Here is a 16,591-nt window from a genome sequence, read left to right as displayed (position 1 = left end):
CCATGATGTGGAGGAAGAATGACCATAATGGGGCTGTGGGCAGGAAGGCCACTTCACAGAAGCGGTGCTGTCACTGGGTCAGAAGCGAAGCAGAGGGCAGGGGTTTGTAGGGCTGGTGGTGGCTGGGACAAGGAGGGAGTCCGAAATATGAAAGTTCATTAGAGCTAACAATGAGACACACCATCAGCCAGCAATCAGCGTACGTTTCCTCTTTTACCCTCGATTACGGTTCTTTACAGATGGTTTCAAAGCACCTGAGCAGGGCTATTGCTGGCCTTTATGGTGCTCTGTATAAATTTTAAAGGGGCTCCCTATCCTTGGGGCAGACATGATTGATGCCAAAGCACATGACTTGGCTGGATGTTGGCCCCAGTCTCTGCTTTGGCCAAACGCCTTTGTGTAAGACCCAGCCTGAACAACTCGGGGTATCAGCCTACACATGCACCTTGGATTTCATCCTCTTCCCCTGGAAAGTGCCCTCGTGTTGCCACCAAAGGGAACCACAGTGCACTGATGGGTCATCAGGGGCCAGGGCTCAGGATGGGTCCTGTATGTATTAAAGGCGTTTAAGACATTTAATGCATTAGAATCTTACATGTTTTCTAGATTCATTTCCCCCCCATTTAATTATTTAGAAAGAGAGTGCACACAAGTGGAGGGGAAGGGGGAGAGAGAGAGAATTTCAAGCAGACTCTGCGCTAAGCATGGTGCCCAACGTGGGGCTTGATCTCACGACCCTGAGATCATGACCTGAGCTGAAATCAAGAGTCAGATGCTTAACTGACTGAGCCAGCAGGCGCCCCTCTAGATTAATTTTTTTAATTTTAAAAGTACATTTCATCAATGCAACTGTAAAATGTCAAGGGCTGCTGTGTGCTGAGGATAATTAAACACAACTAAGCTGGTGCCCTCATGGAGGCATTACGGCTGGGTGATGGAGAGAGAAAGCTCCAGTGTCAGAGCCACTGGATGTGAATCCCGTGTGTCAATTCCTTAATGAGAACTCTCAGGCAACCTGCTTCCTGTTACCCAACTTCCGTTTCCTTCTCCATAAAATGGGGATTAATATTAGCGCTAAGCTCCACAAGACTGTTAGAAGGATTACATGAGCATACATAAAAGTACTTAGCACAATGCCTACCATGTAGCAGGCACTCAATAAATGCTAGGTGTCATTATTACTCATGTATTGTAGGCAAAAGTTTTTGAAAGGATGTTCCTTTTCCTGTATTTAGGGAGCTCAGCAAAGACGATAACTTCCGTTTTTGAGACATGACAGAATAGGAAATATCCTTACCTGGATTAGCAGAGAAGTTAAAATAATATGGAATTTTGAGTCTTTAGTGTATGATGTTGTCTCCCTGGGCCTAGGGGGGCACAAAGGATTGAGTGGTGGCCCCAAAAAAGATACGTCTGTGTCCAAATTCCTGGAACCTGTGAATCTGATCTTACTGGGAAAGAAAGGTCTTTGCAGATGTATTTAAGATCTCCAAATGATCATCTTGGATTACTTGGATGGGTCCTCAATCTATTAAGAAGTATTCTAATAAGAGACAGGGGAAGGGAAGACAAAGAGAAGAGCAGGAGACAACCTGACCACAGAGGCAGACACTGGCATGATATAGCGAAAGAACACCAAGGAGCCACCAGAAGCCAGAAGAGCAAAGAGCAGATTCTCCCACAGAACCTCCAGAAAGAGTCCGGCCCTGCCGACACCTTGATTTTAGACTCTGTGAAAGATTACGTCTCTGTCGGTTTAAGCCACCCAGTTTGCAGTAATTTGTTATAGTGGCTCTAGCACACTAATACACGTGGTCTGAGAATTTGCACGTATCACTCCTAAGTGATCTGAAGCTCATCTGGGGCCCCACCTGAGTGTCCTAATGAGGAACCAGGTAGGCATCAACTCTCAATCCGGGACCCTTCCAGATAGAGGGCCGGAGGCTTCCTTCGTCCAGAACTCTCTCTTAGAAAGTGAGACTGGTTTACCCAAAGGTCCAAGAGTAAATTTGTAACTCAAGTGACACAAATATATTATTTTTCTTTGATGCCACCCACTGACATAGGAACTAATCTTCCATACTAACACCATATGGGCAGGGACAAGGATTGTGGCCCTAGAAATCTGGATATGTTTTCTTACAAAATTCCTACTGGAATCAAAAGTAACTGCTGAGATGAAGTCTGGCTACTCTGCCAGACTTAGTTCCCTGAAGCAGGCACGTGGGCAGCGCTCCAGCCCACCGGCCGGCAGAGCTCTGGCCCCAAGGCCAGGCCCCCCACCCTCTAAACCTCTTCACACAGGTGGACAAGCCCTCTTCTCACTATAAAGGAACTCAGCTGAGAAATGAAATTTGCCACACATGGAAGCATACAGAGACACTGGTCATTTTAAATCTCAAAAACCTCTCAGAACCAGCAGGAAGCTTAGTAGGCCCTTCAGCTGTTCCACCATGTGAAAAAGCAAGAATGCTGATTTTCTAAAATCAATACCTGCTGAAAAGATTTTGGCCGCTGCGTTTTCTGGATATGCACATCGATACTGACATCAGCACTGATAAATGTTAGGAAACCCCAAAGGCTGTTAAAAATCCAATTTTTGCCCTCTCTCTGCTGAGACACAGGCTGCTGGACAAGGCAACTACCCTTGGAGGATTTGCAAAATGAACCTCAAACAGGCAAAACATTAGTCAGTACTTACAAAATGCGGATATGAGCTCTCAGTTGAAGGGCTCCTCTGGAATGGGCCAGGGAGGCCTGGTTGTCCAGAGGGAAGTTTGCAAGTCTGCTCTGTTCGCTCGTGTGAGAACAGGCAGAAGCCATGGAAGAACATGTACCCCTAAACACGTGAGAATGAGGCCAGCCAGCGTGGGATAGAAGATGGCAGAGAGCAGACTAGCAATGTCAACGACCGTCTCTGGCTCATCCAGGGAAGGTCAAGAGCAACAGATGACTAAATGTCTTGCTGGCTGGAAAGTCCCGCCATAGCCAGAAAGATGTCACTCCAGTTTCTGTTTGAACTCTAGGTGGAAACAGACCCTGAAGTGGTCAGCGATCAATCCCGTGCCCCCACCCCCGCCCCCATCACTCACGCACGCCCTCAGCAGGATCCCTTTGGGGCGTGTTACCTTATGTCCTAGCTGAGCTGCTTCTCCCCGCGCCGCCGTGGCAATGGGATCGATAAGGTGCCCAATTTCCTGGACCACTGAAGTTAGCTGCTCCTGCAGGGCCTGATAAGGAGAGAGAGCTGTCAAATCCACCCGAGGGCAATTCACCATGTAGCCACATTGATTTAAAAATAAAAAGGCCCACGTGAAAGACAAGGGAGGTCACGAGAAATGGGTATCAAAATATCCACTGTATCTATAATGGATAATCCCTCTCTTGGGTGAGCTGCGTAGCTACCACTCCACCCTGCCCTCCCCAGGGACCCTCCGCTCCCTTGGGCTAGAGCCCCCACACTTCCAGCCCTGAGTGACACGAGGCAGGAAGGATAGTTTTTCTACGGGCTCCTCACTCACACCAACCACAGTGTTAAGTGATGTTGCTGGTACCCTTACTCTGAGTTATTCAGCATAACTACTGGAAGTAAGGAACATTTCCCTTCCAAAAAGGGAAGACAACTTTGTTCGAATGGGGGGAACTAATGTGGGGTCTGGGGGAACATCCAGGTGTCTGTGTCCTCAGAACTAAGAACCCCTTAAGGGAGGAGAGGAGGGAGAGGAGGGAGAGGAGACATGAGATCAGCTCTCTGAAAGCAGGACCATTTCCCAGACAGCACATTGTGAAAAGGCCAGGTGAGCAACCCACTGAGCTCAGCTCAGGCTCTAAGTACTTGCATTGTATTTGGTGATGTGGATGCAAACAGTAAAAATACCCCAAGGTATTTCTTCTCAGGTTTGAGAGAAGAACTGAACTCATGCTGTGAGGACATGAGGCCAAGGATCTGGATGATGCTGGAGTTTGAGGGAGATGGGGAATTCCAAGGTGAACATTAACTACAGCAGGACAGATCAGAGCCTTTGTAGGACTCGTCCTAGGAAGTCTGCTTGATGGATTCAGGATTAAGGGACCACAACACTGGACGGTTTAGGTCTTCACATGCTAGCATGGAACGTGGTAATTTCTGACAAAGTGTCAATGTTCTGCTTCTCAGAAATGAGACTCTGGCCCATGCTGCTTTCCCTTTGAACAATCCTGCACACAGGCTGGGGCTCCAGGCAGAGGTTAGTTAATGAGAAGAGCAATCTAACATGACAAATGGAAAACAAAATCCTGGGGATACAAAGGAAAAAAGAGAGACAGAGATAGAAAGATGGAGGAAGGTGGAGAGAAACACCCAGACTTCCAAGGATCTTATTCAGTTTACTATCATCTTTCTGCTCATTATGTGATTATAGTCAAGAATGCCAAGAATAGGGGTGCCTGGGTGGCTCAGTCTGTTAAGCGTCTGCCTTTGCCTCAGGTCATGATCCCAGAGCTCTGGGATCGAGTCCTGCATCGGGCTCCCTGCTCAGCGGGGAGTCTGCTTCTCCCTCTCGTGCCCCCTTGGTCTCAAATAAGTAAAAATCAAAACAAAATGCAAGAATATCTCAGCAATGCTATCTTATTACAGACAGCTTATTAAAATAAATGTGGTATAAGCAAGGAGCACACACAGTTCGAAGGGAGGGATTTTGTTCCTAGGGAGGAAGGGAAGACAGAGGATACGCTCTGAGAGGGGTGGTGAAAGGTGGGGGCCTGTGGGGGCAGTTCCGAGGTGCTGGTCATTTTTGTTTCTTGATCTGGGCACGAACTAAAGGCTGTGCTCAGTTGGTGATAATTCATCAAGCTGTGCACTTACGACACACACACCGTTCTGTATGCAGGTCCCTCCTTTAATAAAAGGTTGACAATAATTGTAACATTCTGCATAGGATGAGAATATTTCTTCTTTCTTTTCTTGACAGTGGGGGAGGGGAGCAGAGCTGGAGTAAAATCGACAGCTCTATTAATAAAAATGAGCAAGACCACCTCCGGGCCCACTGCTTAGAGACAGCAGGCAAAGTTCACTGTTGATGAATTCAGGGGCGGTAAGGGACATGTCAGTAAACAGACCATCCATATTTATTAAGCACCTGCTGAGTGTCAGGCACTTTCGACAGAGAGAAGGAAGTGGGAATCAAGGGCTTTTGGACAGGTTAACAGAAAAAACCGGCAAAAAAAAGGGCCGTGGCTCTGAGTTAAAAATATAATGCAAACGGTTCCCAACACTGGATATTGGGTAATTTAGGACATAATCCTTTATCTCTGACTGGACCAAATGTGTAGAGTTTAATGCTAAATATGCCCATTGGTCAAAACATACATTGATAAAATAGGACAAAAAAACACTCAACATTTCCATGACTTGGCTGGCTCTACTGTTGTGTGAAACTGAATATGGTACCCTCACCTTACGGGCATGCTTTCATCTGCCATTTTTCCCCCAAATTTCAGCCATATTGGTCATTTTCACTCTAGCAGCACATGTGTTCTTCCGCCAAACCCTCATTCTCTACTCAGCATTTGCCTCCCTCCAAAAAGTTCTCTGGTGGGTTCCAGGAGAAGGTGGTTCAGTGACAAAATGCCAGCATCAAAAATGTGTTTGGTCCCCTTCCCCACCCCCTGAAGCCTGATGCTGAGTCTTTAGCACTTCCAGAGACCTCTGATCCGGTCACAGAGCCCCGGCCTACCTCCACAGAGATGTCATCCCTTGTGGCCAAGCTCTGGCTGACGGCTGCGAGCGAGGCCTGCTCGATGTCCCGGATGCATCGGTTGATGCCATCGATGGAGTAGTCACACTCCCTCTGTCCAGGGGCCTTGTCCCTGGAAGGAACAGGGCAGGTCAAATAGATTCCTCAGGGTTCAACTCCCACAACTTGCTGCAGCCCTGGTGGGCTGGGAGCCCCTGCCTACTTTCTACCACATTTGACTGCTGTGTTTCAGGAGTGGAATCTCTGACCCTTGCTTAGGAATGGCTCTCTGCAGAGCCCATGCATTTCTTCACGTAACTGTTGTGTTAACTCTGTTTCTGGTGGGAAGGATATGATGCTGTTTCTCATTTCAGGCTGATGATAGGCACCTGCTAATCAAACTATTTGGACGTCAGTGGCTTAAGCATAGGACTCTTACTCTTCCTTAGAAGGTCAGTGCTATTGCCAGTGCAAACATACTGTACTCTATACATTGCATACTATTCACAAGGTCCTACGGTAGGAGTTAAAATGTTTAGTGGATTTTCCTTTGTAAGGCATTGGATAAGAGAACAGTGGAGCTGAGTCTCCAAAGCAATCAAAGAGCAAAGCCTAGCTAAGGGAAAGGGTGCATTCCATGCCATGGGTATTAACTGCAGTCAACTTCAGAGATGTTACACCAGCTCTGGGGATTTTTCAGGTTCATACCATTGCCAAGGAGCTCAGAGATGCCCAGAGTTACTGCGGGACCTAGAATATTCTTTTTGCCTTATTAGCAAAATCAGGGAACCTCAAATCCTACTAAAAAACAGTGGTATTCTCTGCCTCAGCTCCTAGGTATAGACAATGTACTGCAATGGTAGGACTGGGACTAGAACCATCAGATCAGGGATGACCATGAGAACACTCCCTAAGTCCTTTCTGCCTGACTTCTCTCATCGGTAAAATGGCGACAATGGCAGTGTTGACTTCACAAGGTTATTGTGATGAAGAAATACGGTAACACAGGTCAAACGTTTGGAACAGTTTCGGACATACGGTGTTTAAGTTAGCTACTGTCGTGCCCAGCACTACCACTGGTCCCGAAGAGCCAAACAAAAAGGTGATGATAACGATCAGCTACATTGCTGCTAAACCGAAGTCCTGTTGGGCTCATCCTCCTTCTGCCCTGTTCAGATGCAGGCCCCTAGCAATTTCTGGAGGACAAACTAACCTGATAGATGTGATGAGACTCTTGATAGAGTCAGACACGGTGTGGGAGTGTCCAGCTAGCACAGACCAGGTGGGCGGGTCTTTGGGGTTGATGGCCAGTGAGCGTGCAGTGCGAATGAGGTATGACGAACTCTCCAGCATGGTCTTGGCTGAGACCAGAATGGGTTCCTGTGCCTGGGAGCCCTGGGAGCAAACAGAAGAGGGGCAAGGGCAGGGTGCACAGATTAAGTGAATGAGTTGGGCTCTGGAAGGTCCTGTTCTTGACCAAGTCACTACCTGTGTTCTTCGGAAAGAGACACAGAGGTGAGGAAACTATGGCGGCTGGTTCACACGGAGCCTGGATAGCAGCCACTTGGGTCCACGCTCACTCTTAAATACCATTTTCGAATACAGCACATACCAAGAAAGAATCAGCCCCAAACTTAGGCACAGAGCTTATTCTCAACACATAAAGCTAAGGCATTACCACTTAAGAGATGTGTATACCTTGAGTGTCATGAACTCTGTGCAGGTATCATCATGGACAACAACGACGCCCTACAAGACAGAGCTTTTGGAGTTCTTAACTGTTCATGATCGTTCGGTGCCACACAGACTAGCCAAAGACCCCAGAGTTACCTTTGCTGCAAAGACTCCCTACCTCAGAGCTGATCTGGGCAGGAATGCTGACAAACTCAGGGTTGGATGCGAACGCTGTCAGGTTCTCCACAGCCTCGATCAAGGGTGCGGTGGCAATGCGACACTTATTGCGGTTGTCTTCGGAGAAATCCCCATCTAGGGCCTGATGGGAGAAACACGGAGACATTATCCCATTGAGATGCACAAACCACTCCCGGCCACCGCAATCATCCCCTAGTGGAAGAACGTGATTTAATGGGAATACCAAAAATGTTTGGTGAATTCATAAAAAAAAAAAAAATAAGGACTAATTGGAGAGATCAAGCCATCTGCCAGAGTGACTCAGTTAGCGATCATAAGAAATAAAGTTTAATATGTGGCTCCCAGGGCAGCTGACCTCAAAGTCCATCGACTTCCCGCTCATACGACCTTGCAGCTGAACCATTTTCTTCCCCACTTTTCACACTATAACCTTTGGGCTCTTCCCTTCTATTTTCACTTTAAGTTTATTCCCTCCCAAGTTATAAAAATACCTCACATTGCATAGTATTTTCAACTTTTTCTAACTTTTACTGGATATCCCTGAATGAATAACGGAGACAGGGCTTCCATATCTACCATTCTGAAATGAGCAAAGTGGAATCCAACAGGAAGGAATGGACTAGAACTACCCCCAACAATATAGACAAATCTCATAAACATAGTATTTACAGAGGCCAGACACAAAAATGTACCTACTGCAGGATTCCATTTATACCAAGTACAAAAAGAGGTGAAACTAATTTAAGGTATTAGCAGTCAGGTCACCCTTCAGAGCAGGTACGACTAAGGGGCCCAAAGAGGGCTTCGCTGGTCATGTTCTATTTCCTGATCTGGCTACAGTTACCTAGGTGTATGTTCACTGAGCTCTACACATACGATGTGTGTTTTTATCCATGTTATGCTTCAATAGCTTTTTTAAAAAAATAGTAGCAGGTAACACAGTGGCACTGAGTGATCAGCTACACTGACTAATGGCCTAGATGAGGAGAATCTAGGAACCAGCCTGTGATTCATGAGAGGCTGCCTAACAGAGGGTTAACCCTGGGACTTGAGGTTCCCCAACCCAGACCCCACCTGCTGAAGAACAAGACTATCAGAGCCCACAGCCTGTGACCTGGCGACGGCATCCCTTCCTCCCGGCAAAGCACTACATTTGAGAAGGCAGTTGTATTTGTAGAAGAAAATAAATTTCTCCGTTAAATGACCAATTAAACTTTTAATTCAACTGTTATGAGCAATATGTAAAAGCCAATTTAGACAATTAGTGAACAAAAAACCAGAGGCCCCAGCATTCTGAAACAAACCAGATCTGAGAATGTTTCTATTTTTCAGGAAGGCAAGCGTAGGCAGGCACGTATGCTTTAAAGGCTATTTCTGAAAAACAACTACATTCCAATCAAGTTTTGGCAGCTCGGGACAATAATTACACATCCGCCATGCTAATATCTTCAGAGGCATTCCCACGAGCCTGGCTAATTTACCATCTTCCCTAATACCATGCATGGCGTGCCTCGGCTCATCCGTAGGCACTGACCTCTCTTCTAACCTCACCAATTCTGTCATTCTTTCAGACCCAATGGCAACCCCACATGCTATTTCTTGCTCACACATGTGGCCTCCGTTCTGTCACTCATGTGCTCCATAAATGTGGAGTTAGCACCTGTGACCTGCACTGTGTCCTGTTCCTCTAATCTTGTTGCACCATCAATACCATAGACTCCTTGAGGTCAGGCCCCACCAGGCTTCAGAGCAATCTGGGAATACACTGGGAGGCAGGGTGGTGCTACCCAGCAGAAGCCTGACAGGGGTCGCCCCAGCACAGGCAAACCAGTGTAGCAGGCAGAGGGCAGGAATGGACTTTGGTGTCAAAGGAACTGAAATCCTAGGTGCACCAGGGGCCAATCACACCCCCTTCGGCTGGGATGATGTGGCTTCTAGCTCAATGGAAGCTGACGAGCCTCCCCTTTGTACAGCTCATTCCTCCTGTTCTTACCTCCCCAGACTCTTCCCATCCCCTTTTCTACTTTCCACCAACCCTCTCAGCCTCTTAGGAAGGCAGGCATCTGATCGAGCCACCAACCTTTACTTGAACTTATTCAAAATGAAAAGATGATTAGCTGAGGTAAATCCCAAGGAACAGTTTTCTAATTGTGTAGTTTCATGAACTGTGCCAGTAGATGAAGAAAGGATATATATTTTTTGAGCCTGGGCACTAAAATCATGTATCTGCAGCCCGTTGTTATTCATGAGACAGGATCCTGAATAATGTGGAACAGAAGACCAAGCTACAGCAACCACTTTTTTTCATTTTCAAAAAAGGAAAAGCTATTTCTGCTGGAGGTAGCACCGAGCATCAGAAAGGATGGTATACACAGATACTAGGTCATTTCTGAATGCTGCTTCCACTCTGGGCACCCTGAGCCACCCGAGTCCACCGAATATGCTACTTTTCCCCCTGGTGAAATTTTAGGTAGTCACGACAGTTTTCACGTAGACATTCCATGTAACAGAATGTCTAGCACAACAGCAATGAAGGGGTAAATTCACTTAGCCAACTGCTTGGGGCCCATTAGGACAAGATCCTCTTGACCCCTGGGCCAGCTCCTTGGAACGTTCTCATAGCAAAATCTCACAGGAGTCTAGGAGAAACAATTTCCACATGGGTACCAGAATCAAAGATCCACAGACTTTGGGGGGGTTGGAAGAACCTTAAGACCTTAAAAGATTCGGGACCTTAGTTCCAAATCCCCAACGTTCTAGATGATAAAACCAACACCTAGAAAGTGGCATGCTATCCAAGCTCCCATCTCAAACCACAACCCAAGAGCACTGGCTCCCTTCTCTCCTGACCTGAGACAAAGGCAGGAAGAACAGGAATAAGAGAAGCCCAAGAAGTGTTCCCCTTTCTTTTTCTTCTGAAAAAAACCTCCTCTACCAATCCAAACCTGAGGATGACCAAGCAGACATACTTACAGTCAAGTCAGAATCAGTTAATGAGCACTGGAGCTGGTATCTGGTACACACTGGGTAAGCTCAGTCCCCAAATCTGAGCTTCACCTCTGCCGCGAGAGGCAAGGCCATGCTTCAGCTTCTCAGAGAAATAAGAGCTGTTGTACAGCTTCTATGGGGCACCCAACCCTGAGCGAGCGCACGTGGGAAAGAGCATTCCATTCCACCCATGTGATTCCAGACTAGGTAATGGGCCGACGGAAGAAAGAAAAGCAGGCGACCCTGCGCGGGATGACGGGCAGAAAGACAGCAGCTGTGGGTGGGGGTCTGTGTGCTTCCAACGGGGCTGGCCTTGAGAGCAATCTGACAGGGAGGAGGGTGTGGATATTTACTCCTGCTGAGCCAAACCTTGGGATTTTAAAGAACACCATCAGTAGAGGTTTAAGATTCTTGAGGGCATGTATTCTAATAGCGCTGATAACCCGCTGTGTAGGTCTGTCTACTGATCTTCCATGGTCCTCTGGCTGGGGTCCCTGCTGCTTTTGTGCCTAGAAAGGCGTGGCAACTGGGATTTAGGCTTGGACACGTCCTCATGGTTAAAAGAAAAAAATAAAAAGTACTAAGAAGCCTAAAACTTAGAGCAAAATGCAGCTCTGAGGGCAGCTGTCTTAAACACCGAAGGAATTACATATTCATTCATTCTGCTCTAGGATAGGATTCTTAACCATTCCTCAAAGCAGGAAATCTCTTCAGTATATAGGACGGTGAGCTACAGGGAAAGGACCATTACCATTTTCCTATTAGTGAATTAAAAACAAGGCTCGTTGTCCCTGGAGAAACCTGCCACCCGGTGCAAATTGAAAAACCAAGCGCCTTTCAGCCAGTCGAGGGGCAATGGGTTCATTTCTGTTCCTCGGGCATTGCCGCGGGTTCCCAGGGAGCTCACAGAGACAAGGCCTTCATCTTCCCCACCTAACAATCACCCTGCACCCCTCCTCTGATGTTCCCGCACGGCCTATCTTTCAGGCCATCACAACAGCTCGTTTGCCGCCGGGAATTGCAAAGAGGGTTTGACACCGTGAGGAGAATCTGAAAAGAAGAGGAGATCTTAGCAGAGATGCTTTATACAGAGACAGGTCAGGACTTAGAGCAGGAGGAGGCACAAAAGAAAGGTTCCCAGGAATTTCTATAGAACAGTTTCCTTCTTTTTTTCCCCCTCCCTTGGTCCATCTAAATAAATATAGTCCGTTTCCTAACGATCAGAAAATGGCCAAATTTGACTGAAGTCATTTAATGATAGAGCGGCCACCAATGACGTCACTGCTTCCCACCGCGGCTTTCAGCCCTGCCTTCCCCAATTCTCACACAAGCAGTGTAAACAGACCAAGGTGTTTCTTCCTAGGTTAGTGTGGATTTGAATAGCACACTGGGGTGAGAGTAGGGCTGAGATTACAAAGAGCAGGGGCTCTGGGATCTGCCACTTAGTTCCTGGCTAGGTCGCCTTGGGAAAGTTACTTAACCTGCCAGCACCTAGTGTCCTAAGTGTACAATGGGGGTGACAAGCACAGGGTGGTTGTGCGAACTGGATGAGTAACATACACCAGACACTTGGAATAGGTTTTGTACAAGCCAAACAGTTAAAAACGTAAGCTTTATTCATTTCGAATACTATGAACTATGACGGTAATTAAGGTGAGCTGCCACCAGGATCCCAGGGGCACCTGCTCACTGGCTTTAATTTATTTCCAACCTATCTGATTATTGTCTTCAAATAGGCAGGCTTTACATTTTTAAGGCTCTGTTGAAACGGTAAGAAACTGCTGACAGGGCTAACTGGACTGTGCTCTCACCCCCCAGCTTCCAACTGCTGCTGGGCTGCGAGTTCCGCCCTTTGCTTCTGCCTGGCCCAGCCTGTGGACTGATTCTCCACATGATTAAAGTGGTTCTGCAGAGTGCGAGGAGAACGATGTGTGTAGCACCCTGTCCTCTGGAGAGGACAGAAGAAGTCCCATTACTCCAGGGCTGACCTGGCAACAAAGCAGGTCGCCCTACCTCAATGAATGTGATAATCCTTAAATAAGGGTGAACCCTTCTCCTCTCTGGGTTTCCACAGAGCTGGTGGCCTGCCTTCCAAGACAGACTCTTTTGGAGGCTTGGAACGGGGTTCTGGGCTCCTTGCCTGTGGCCTGCTATCCCAGCTGCCAGCTGCTGCTTGGTCCCCACTTGGGGGCAGACTGGATTTGTGGCTTCATCACCCACCCACAAATACTCCAGGTCTGCTGCTGCAGCTCCTTCCTCATAAGGGTACCCTGCCTCCACCCCTCCCTCAACCAGTCCATGGCCTATAACACAAAGATGAACTTGGTATAAACATAGAATGTTCTATTTTAAATTCCTGATGCTCCATTTCAAACATTCAAACAGCTATAAACAGAACAGAGGTCATAGGACAGATGAAATTGATTTTTTAAGGTGATTACCCTCAATTTCCCATTCCCTTCTCCCCTCCACCTCCTCTCTAGATCCAGGTACATCTAGCAACAATGGCGGACCCCCTACCAGCAATTCCCTGTAGCAAATGAGCTCCAAGTCCCCCCACAGCAGCAGACCGTTTGAGTCAATGCAAGTCTGAGTCAACACAACACGTTATGTTGAGTCAACACAACATGAGTCTGCTACCCAAACACTGCACCAAGAGACGCCTCACAGCCAGCCTCTTCCACACTTCTGCCCCTAAGCTTCTCACGTACAGAATTTGGTGACCGCCTCCCATCCCCCCGCCCCAGCTGAGAAGGTCAGTGGAGACCAAGGCTGTTGGTTTTTCATGATAATTATCTCCATTAGAAAAGGACTCCTCCTCGCTGACTTCACTCAAGCGGCTTCAGGAGACTCAAGTCTTAGAGCAGAGCTTAAATCCTGCACACTTCCTTGCCCTCTGCAATAGGTGATGCAGGGATCACTAAGACCTCAGTTCCATAACCCACCTTGATGGTCTTCACCAGGTTGGCGGTGCTGTTGGCGACTTCCTTGGCTGACTGGACAAAGTGCCTCTTGGCCACTGGGTTGGCTGTCTTGGACGAGGCGATGCGGCAGGCGTTGCACAGGGCCGAGGTGTGCTTGGCGACAATTGTGGCCGCCGACAGGACCTACAAAGCATGGAGCTGGGTTGGGGCATGGCATGCTCAGTGCAGCGGGGTCCAGGTCAGAGGAGCCCACCCTGGTCCCGAGCCCTGGATTCCTCTTCAGCTCACCTATCTAGGGCCTGTGTAATTACACCACGCATGTCTAGCTCTGCCACCCCAAAGCCACACCAGGAAAGCAGGGGGCAAGAACGGCTAAGCAAGAGAGAATAAACAAAAGGAAAGGAGGTGTTCCTGAAGTAGTGGGGCAGGGCTGGGCTCCAGAGAGTCTGAAAGGAGAGGCAGTGAGCTCTGCTTCAGGACCCCGTGCCAGGAGGCATTCAGTCCAGGGTCTCGGCCAGAGTACAGTGTGAACGACACAGGAAATTTTAAATTTGCTCGTAGCCACATTAAAGTAGAGAAACAAGATAAGTTAATTTCAATAACTTATTTTATTTAACTTGATATATCCAAAATATTTCATTGCACCAGGTAACATCACCTGGAGTCCAGGTCTAGATGAGGAAAAGAAACCTCAAGGTGCAACAGCTCCTTCCTTATCCATAGGCAGTCTGTGGGCTCCTGAGTAAGGGGTCTGGGTCAGGCATCTCCCGGGCCCCACCCCTAATCGCTCTCTTGAATCCCCCCCAATCCACTTTGCTGGTAACATCCCCTTGTCCTTAACTGGACAGGTTGGAACATCAGGTGCCCTGATGTCTTCCACATCAGCTCTCATCTTGTAGGTAGGTCAGATGGTCCCTGTATTGCCTCCTTAACTTGGGTCCTCCTCCTGCCGGAAGAATGTCGGGCTTGGGGTGCACGGTGGACGTGGCACTCACAGGCTGCCTCTGGTAGCCCTATGGGCTGGTTCCTGTCCCTTTTAGCACACGCTGCTTGAGTAAGTCACTGGGACCTCATGCCACGTGGATACGGAGCGTCACACATACTGTCTAGTCCTGAAATGCCTCTGTGGGTCCTTTCGGCACTTCGGATTCTGACCAGACTCTGAGGCCTGGCTCAGTGCCACCATCTCTGGGAAGTGAAGCTTGACAGCTCTGCACAGAGCTCATCACCTGTTCCTCTGACCATTCCGGGTGCTGTCGTCATACCCCGTCCACCCCACCTTCCAAGCTCTATCCAACAGAGGAAGAGCCAGGGCATAGAGGGGATCAGGTCCAACCTGTGTTGACCCTTAGTGCTGAGCACAGCACAAGCCCTCCACCTACGTCCTCTGACCTGAATGACATCATGAGACTCCTGATGAATCTCCCGGTGGTGACTTCACCCTACTGCCTACCAGCACCTCGTTTCAAAGCACTGACATGTTGCCATGCTCACCACATTTTGCATCATCCCCCCAAGTTGTTATCCACAGGGCTGTACTTAGCCGGCTTTGCAAGCTTGGAAAGAAGTTTTCTTCCCCAATTCCTCGCAGTCTCCCACAACCCACCGACAAGAGTTTAAGGACTCACAGACCTCACGCCCTCGCCCCGTGGTTACCTGTGACGGGCTGCTGCCGGGGTCCACCAGGTTCTGGCAGGCCATCTGGATAGCCTGGTTCGCCCGGGCAAACTGGATGGGGTCCACGAGGCCCTGGTGGCCCGCCTGGCTATTTGGATCAGAGATACCCACCAGGTATGCAGCCTGGAAAGGGAGGAAGAAAGCGCCGCTCAGACTCCCTGTGCTCCCAGATGAGCCTGTCGGGGATGATGGCCTGGCAGTGCGCAGGCCGCATTCTCAGGGGCTCCCTGGTGCACGTTGGTCAGGGTAATCTTGCCAGGAAGGGTTTAAGGACTGATGGGCTGGCGGCAGAGTCTCCTGCAGGCTTCTAGGAACAAAGGGTCCCTGTTCTGAAGAGGTTTTCCTATGGGGCCTGAACAAGGATGAATGCAGGCCTGTGTGCTCTGGCAGCCATCTTAGGACCATGAGGGTACCCAGTCTCAGTGTGAGGCTGATTCTTTGGCTGGCAGACGGGAGAGGCAGAAAAAAAGCGCGTGGAGACCAATGGCATGGAGCCACTGGGTTGGTCAACCCTGAAGCCTGCCGAGCATGGAAGTTTCTCATCTCATAGCCAACTACGTCCTTATTGTGCAGGCCAGGATATCCAGGAGTAAGGAGAACGAGTAAGAGGGCTCGGGGGTGGCGGGGGAAGGCACTGTCTGGTTTCTAAGAGGACAAGAGGCTCTAAGGGAAGGTCTTCTCTTTAAACCCTTTGGATAGACAAATCGCAGGGAGAAAATGAAACTGTGAATGGGAATTTTAATCTTCAGTCATTTCCCATGAGATGTGAGGGGCAGGATAAGGACAATTGCATCCCCCAAACTAGGGATGTTTTCCTTTGGTTCAGTAAAATTTTCCAGCCTCAAGGTAACTGCCAAATGATAAATCCTTCAAGGTAAAATGCTGATAATTTTTGAAGCTTCAGTCACACGAGCCCCAAAATTATTACAGATGCACAGGACAGTCGAACCAAATCAAGGAACATGCCCGATCATGTCCCTGCAGGATGGTATCTAATTTCTTCTCCCTCTGATCCTAAAAAGAGCATGACTAAGATTTTTGCAATTTTAAAGCCTCAGAAAGAATGTGCATTATGTAATACTCATTTTTCGCCCTCAAAACAGCTCCTCTTTAAAATTGGTCTTAAAAGGAAAAAAAGCCCAAATCTGGCCTCTGAATGCTTATGCTGGGTCTGCAGTGTTCAGAGCCTCACTGTCCTCACCAGGCTGCTGTGCTTCTGGGGGGTAACTGGCTGGTGCTCTGTCGAAATGCCCCAGCCAGCACAGGAACCTCCACCTTTCCCATGGTTTCTGTGATGGTGGTTGGGGAAGGAGCTGCCGTTGGAGCTTCCCCATGCCTCCCACAGGGATGTGGTACTCCTGGTGTCCTCACTTGAGCATAGGACAGAGGCACAGGACACAGGCCTTAAGGCTGGAA

The 16,591-nt window shown here is 48.4% G+C and overlaps 1 protein-coding gene across 19 annotated transcripts in view; it reads right to left on the bottom strand.

The window, feature by feature from the left end:
* Positions 1–16,591, bottom strand: part of TLN2 (talin 2) — a 416,400-nt gene that overhangs the window by 73,647 nt on the left and 326,162 nt on the right. For all 19 annotated transcript variants that reach the window (XM_057306201.1, XM_048219866.2, XM_048219865.2 and 16 more), the window contains 6 exons: positions 15,155–15,298; positions 13,520–13,681; positions 7,567–7,707; positions 6,928–7,109; positions 5,715–5,847; positions 3,129–3,230 (listed from right to left, as the gene is read on the bottom strand). In XM_057306201.1, coding sequence (XP_057162184.1) covers positions 3,129–3,230; positions 5,715–5,847; positions 6,928–7,109; positions 7,567–7,707; positions 13,520–13,681; positions 15,155–15,298 — 864 coding nt within the window. The remainder of the gene's footprint in view (positions 1–3,128; positions 3,231–5,714; positions 5,848–6,927; positions 7,110–7,566; positions 7,708–13,519; positions 13,682–15,154; positions 15,299–16,591) is intronic.

This window comes from Ursus arctos, unplaced genomic scaffold (assembly GCF_023065955.2).
Source record: "Ursus arctos isolate Adak ecotype North America unplaced genomic scaffold, UrsArc2.0 scaffold_36, whole genome shotgun sequence".
NCBI classification, from domain to species: Eukaryota; Metazoa; Chordata; class Mammalia; order Carnivora; family Ursidae; genus Ursus; species Ursus arctos.
This window is presented reverse-complemented; position numbering and strand designations above follow the sequence as displayed.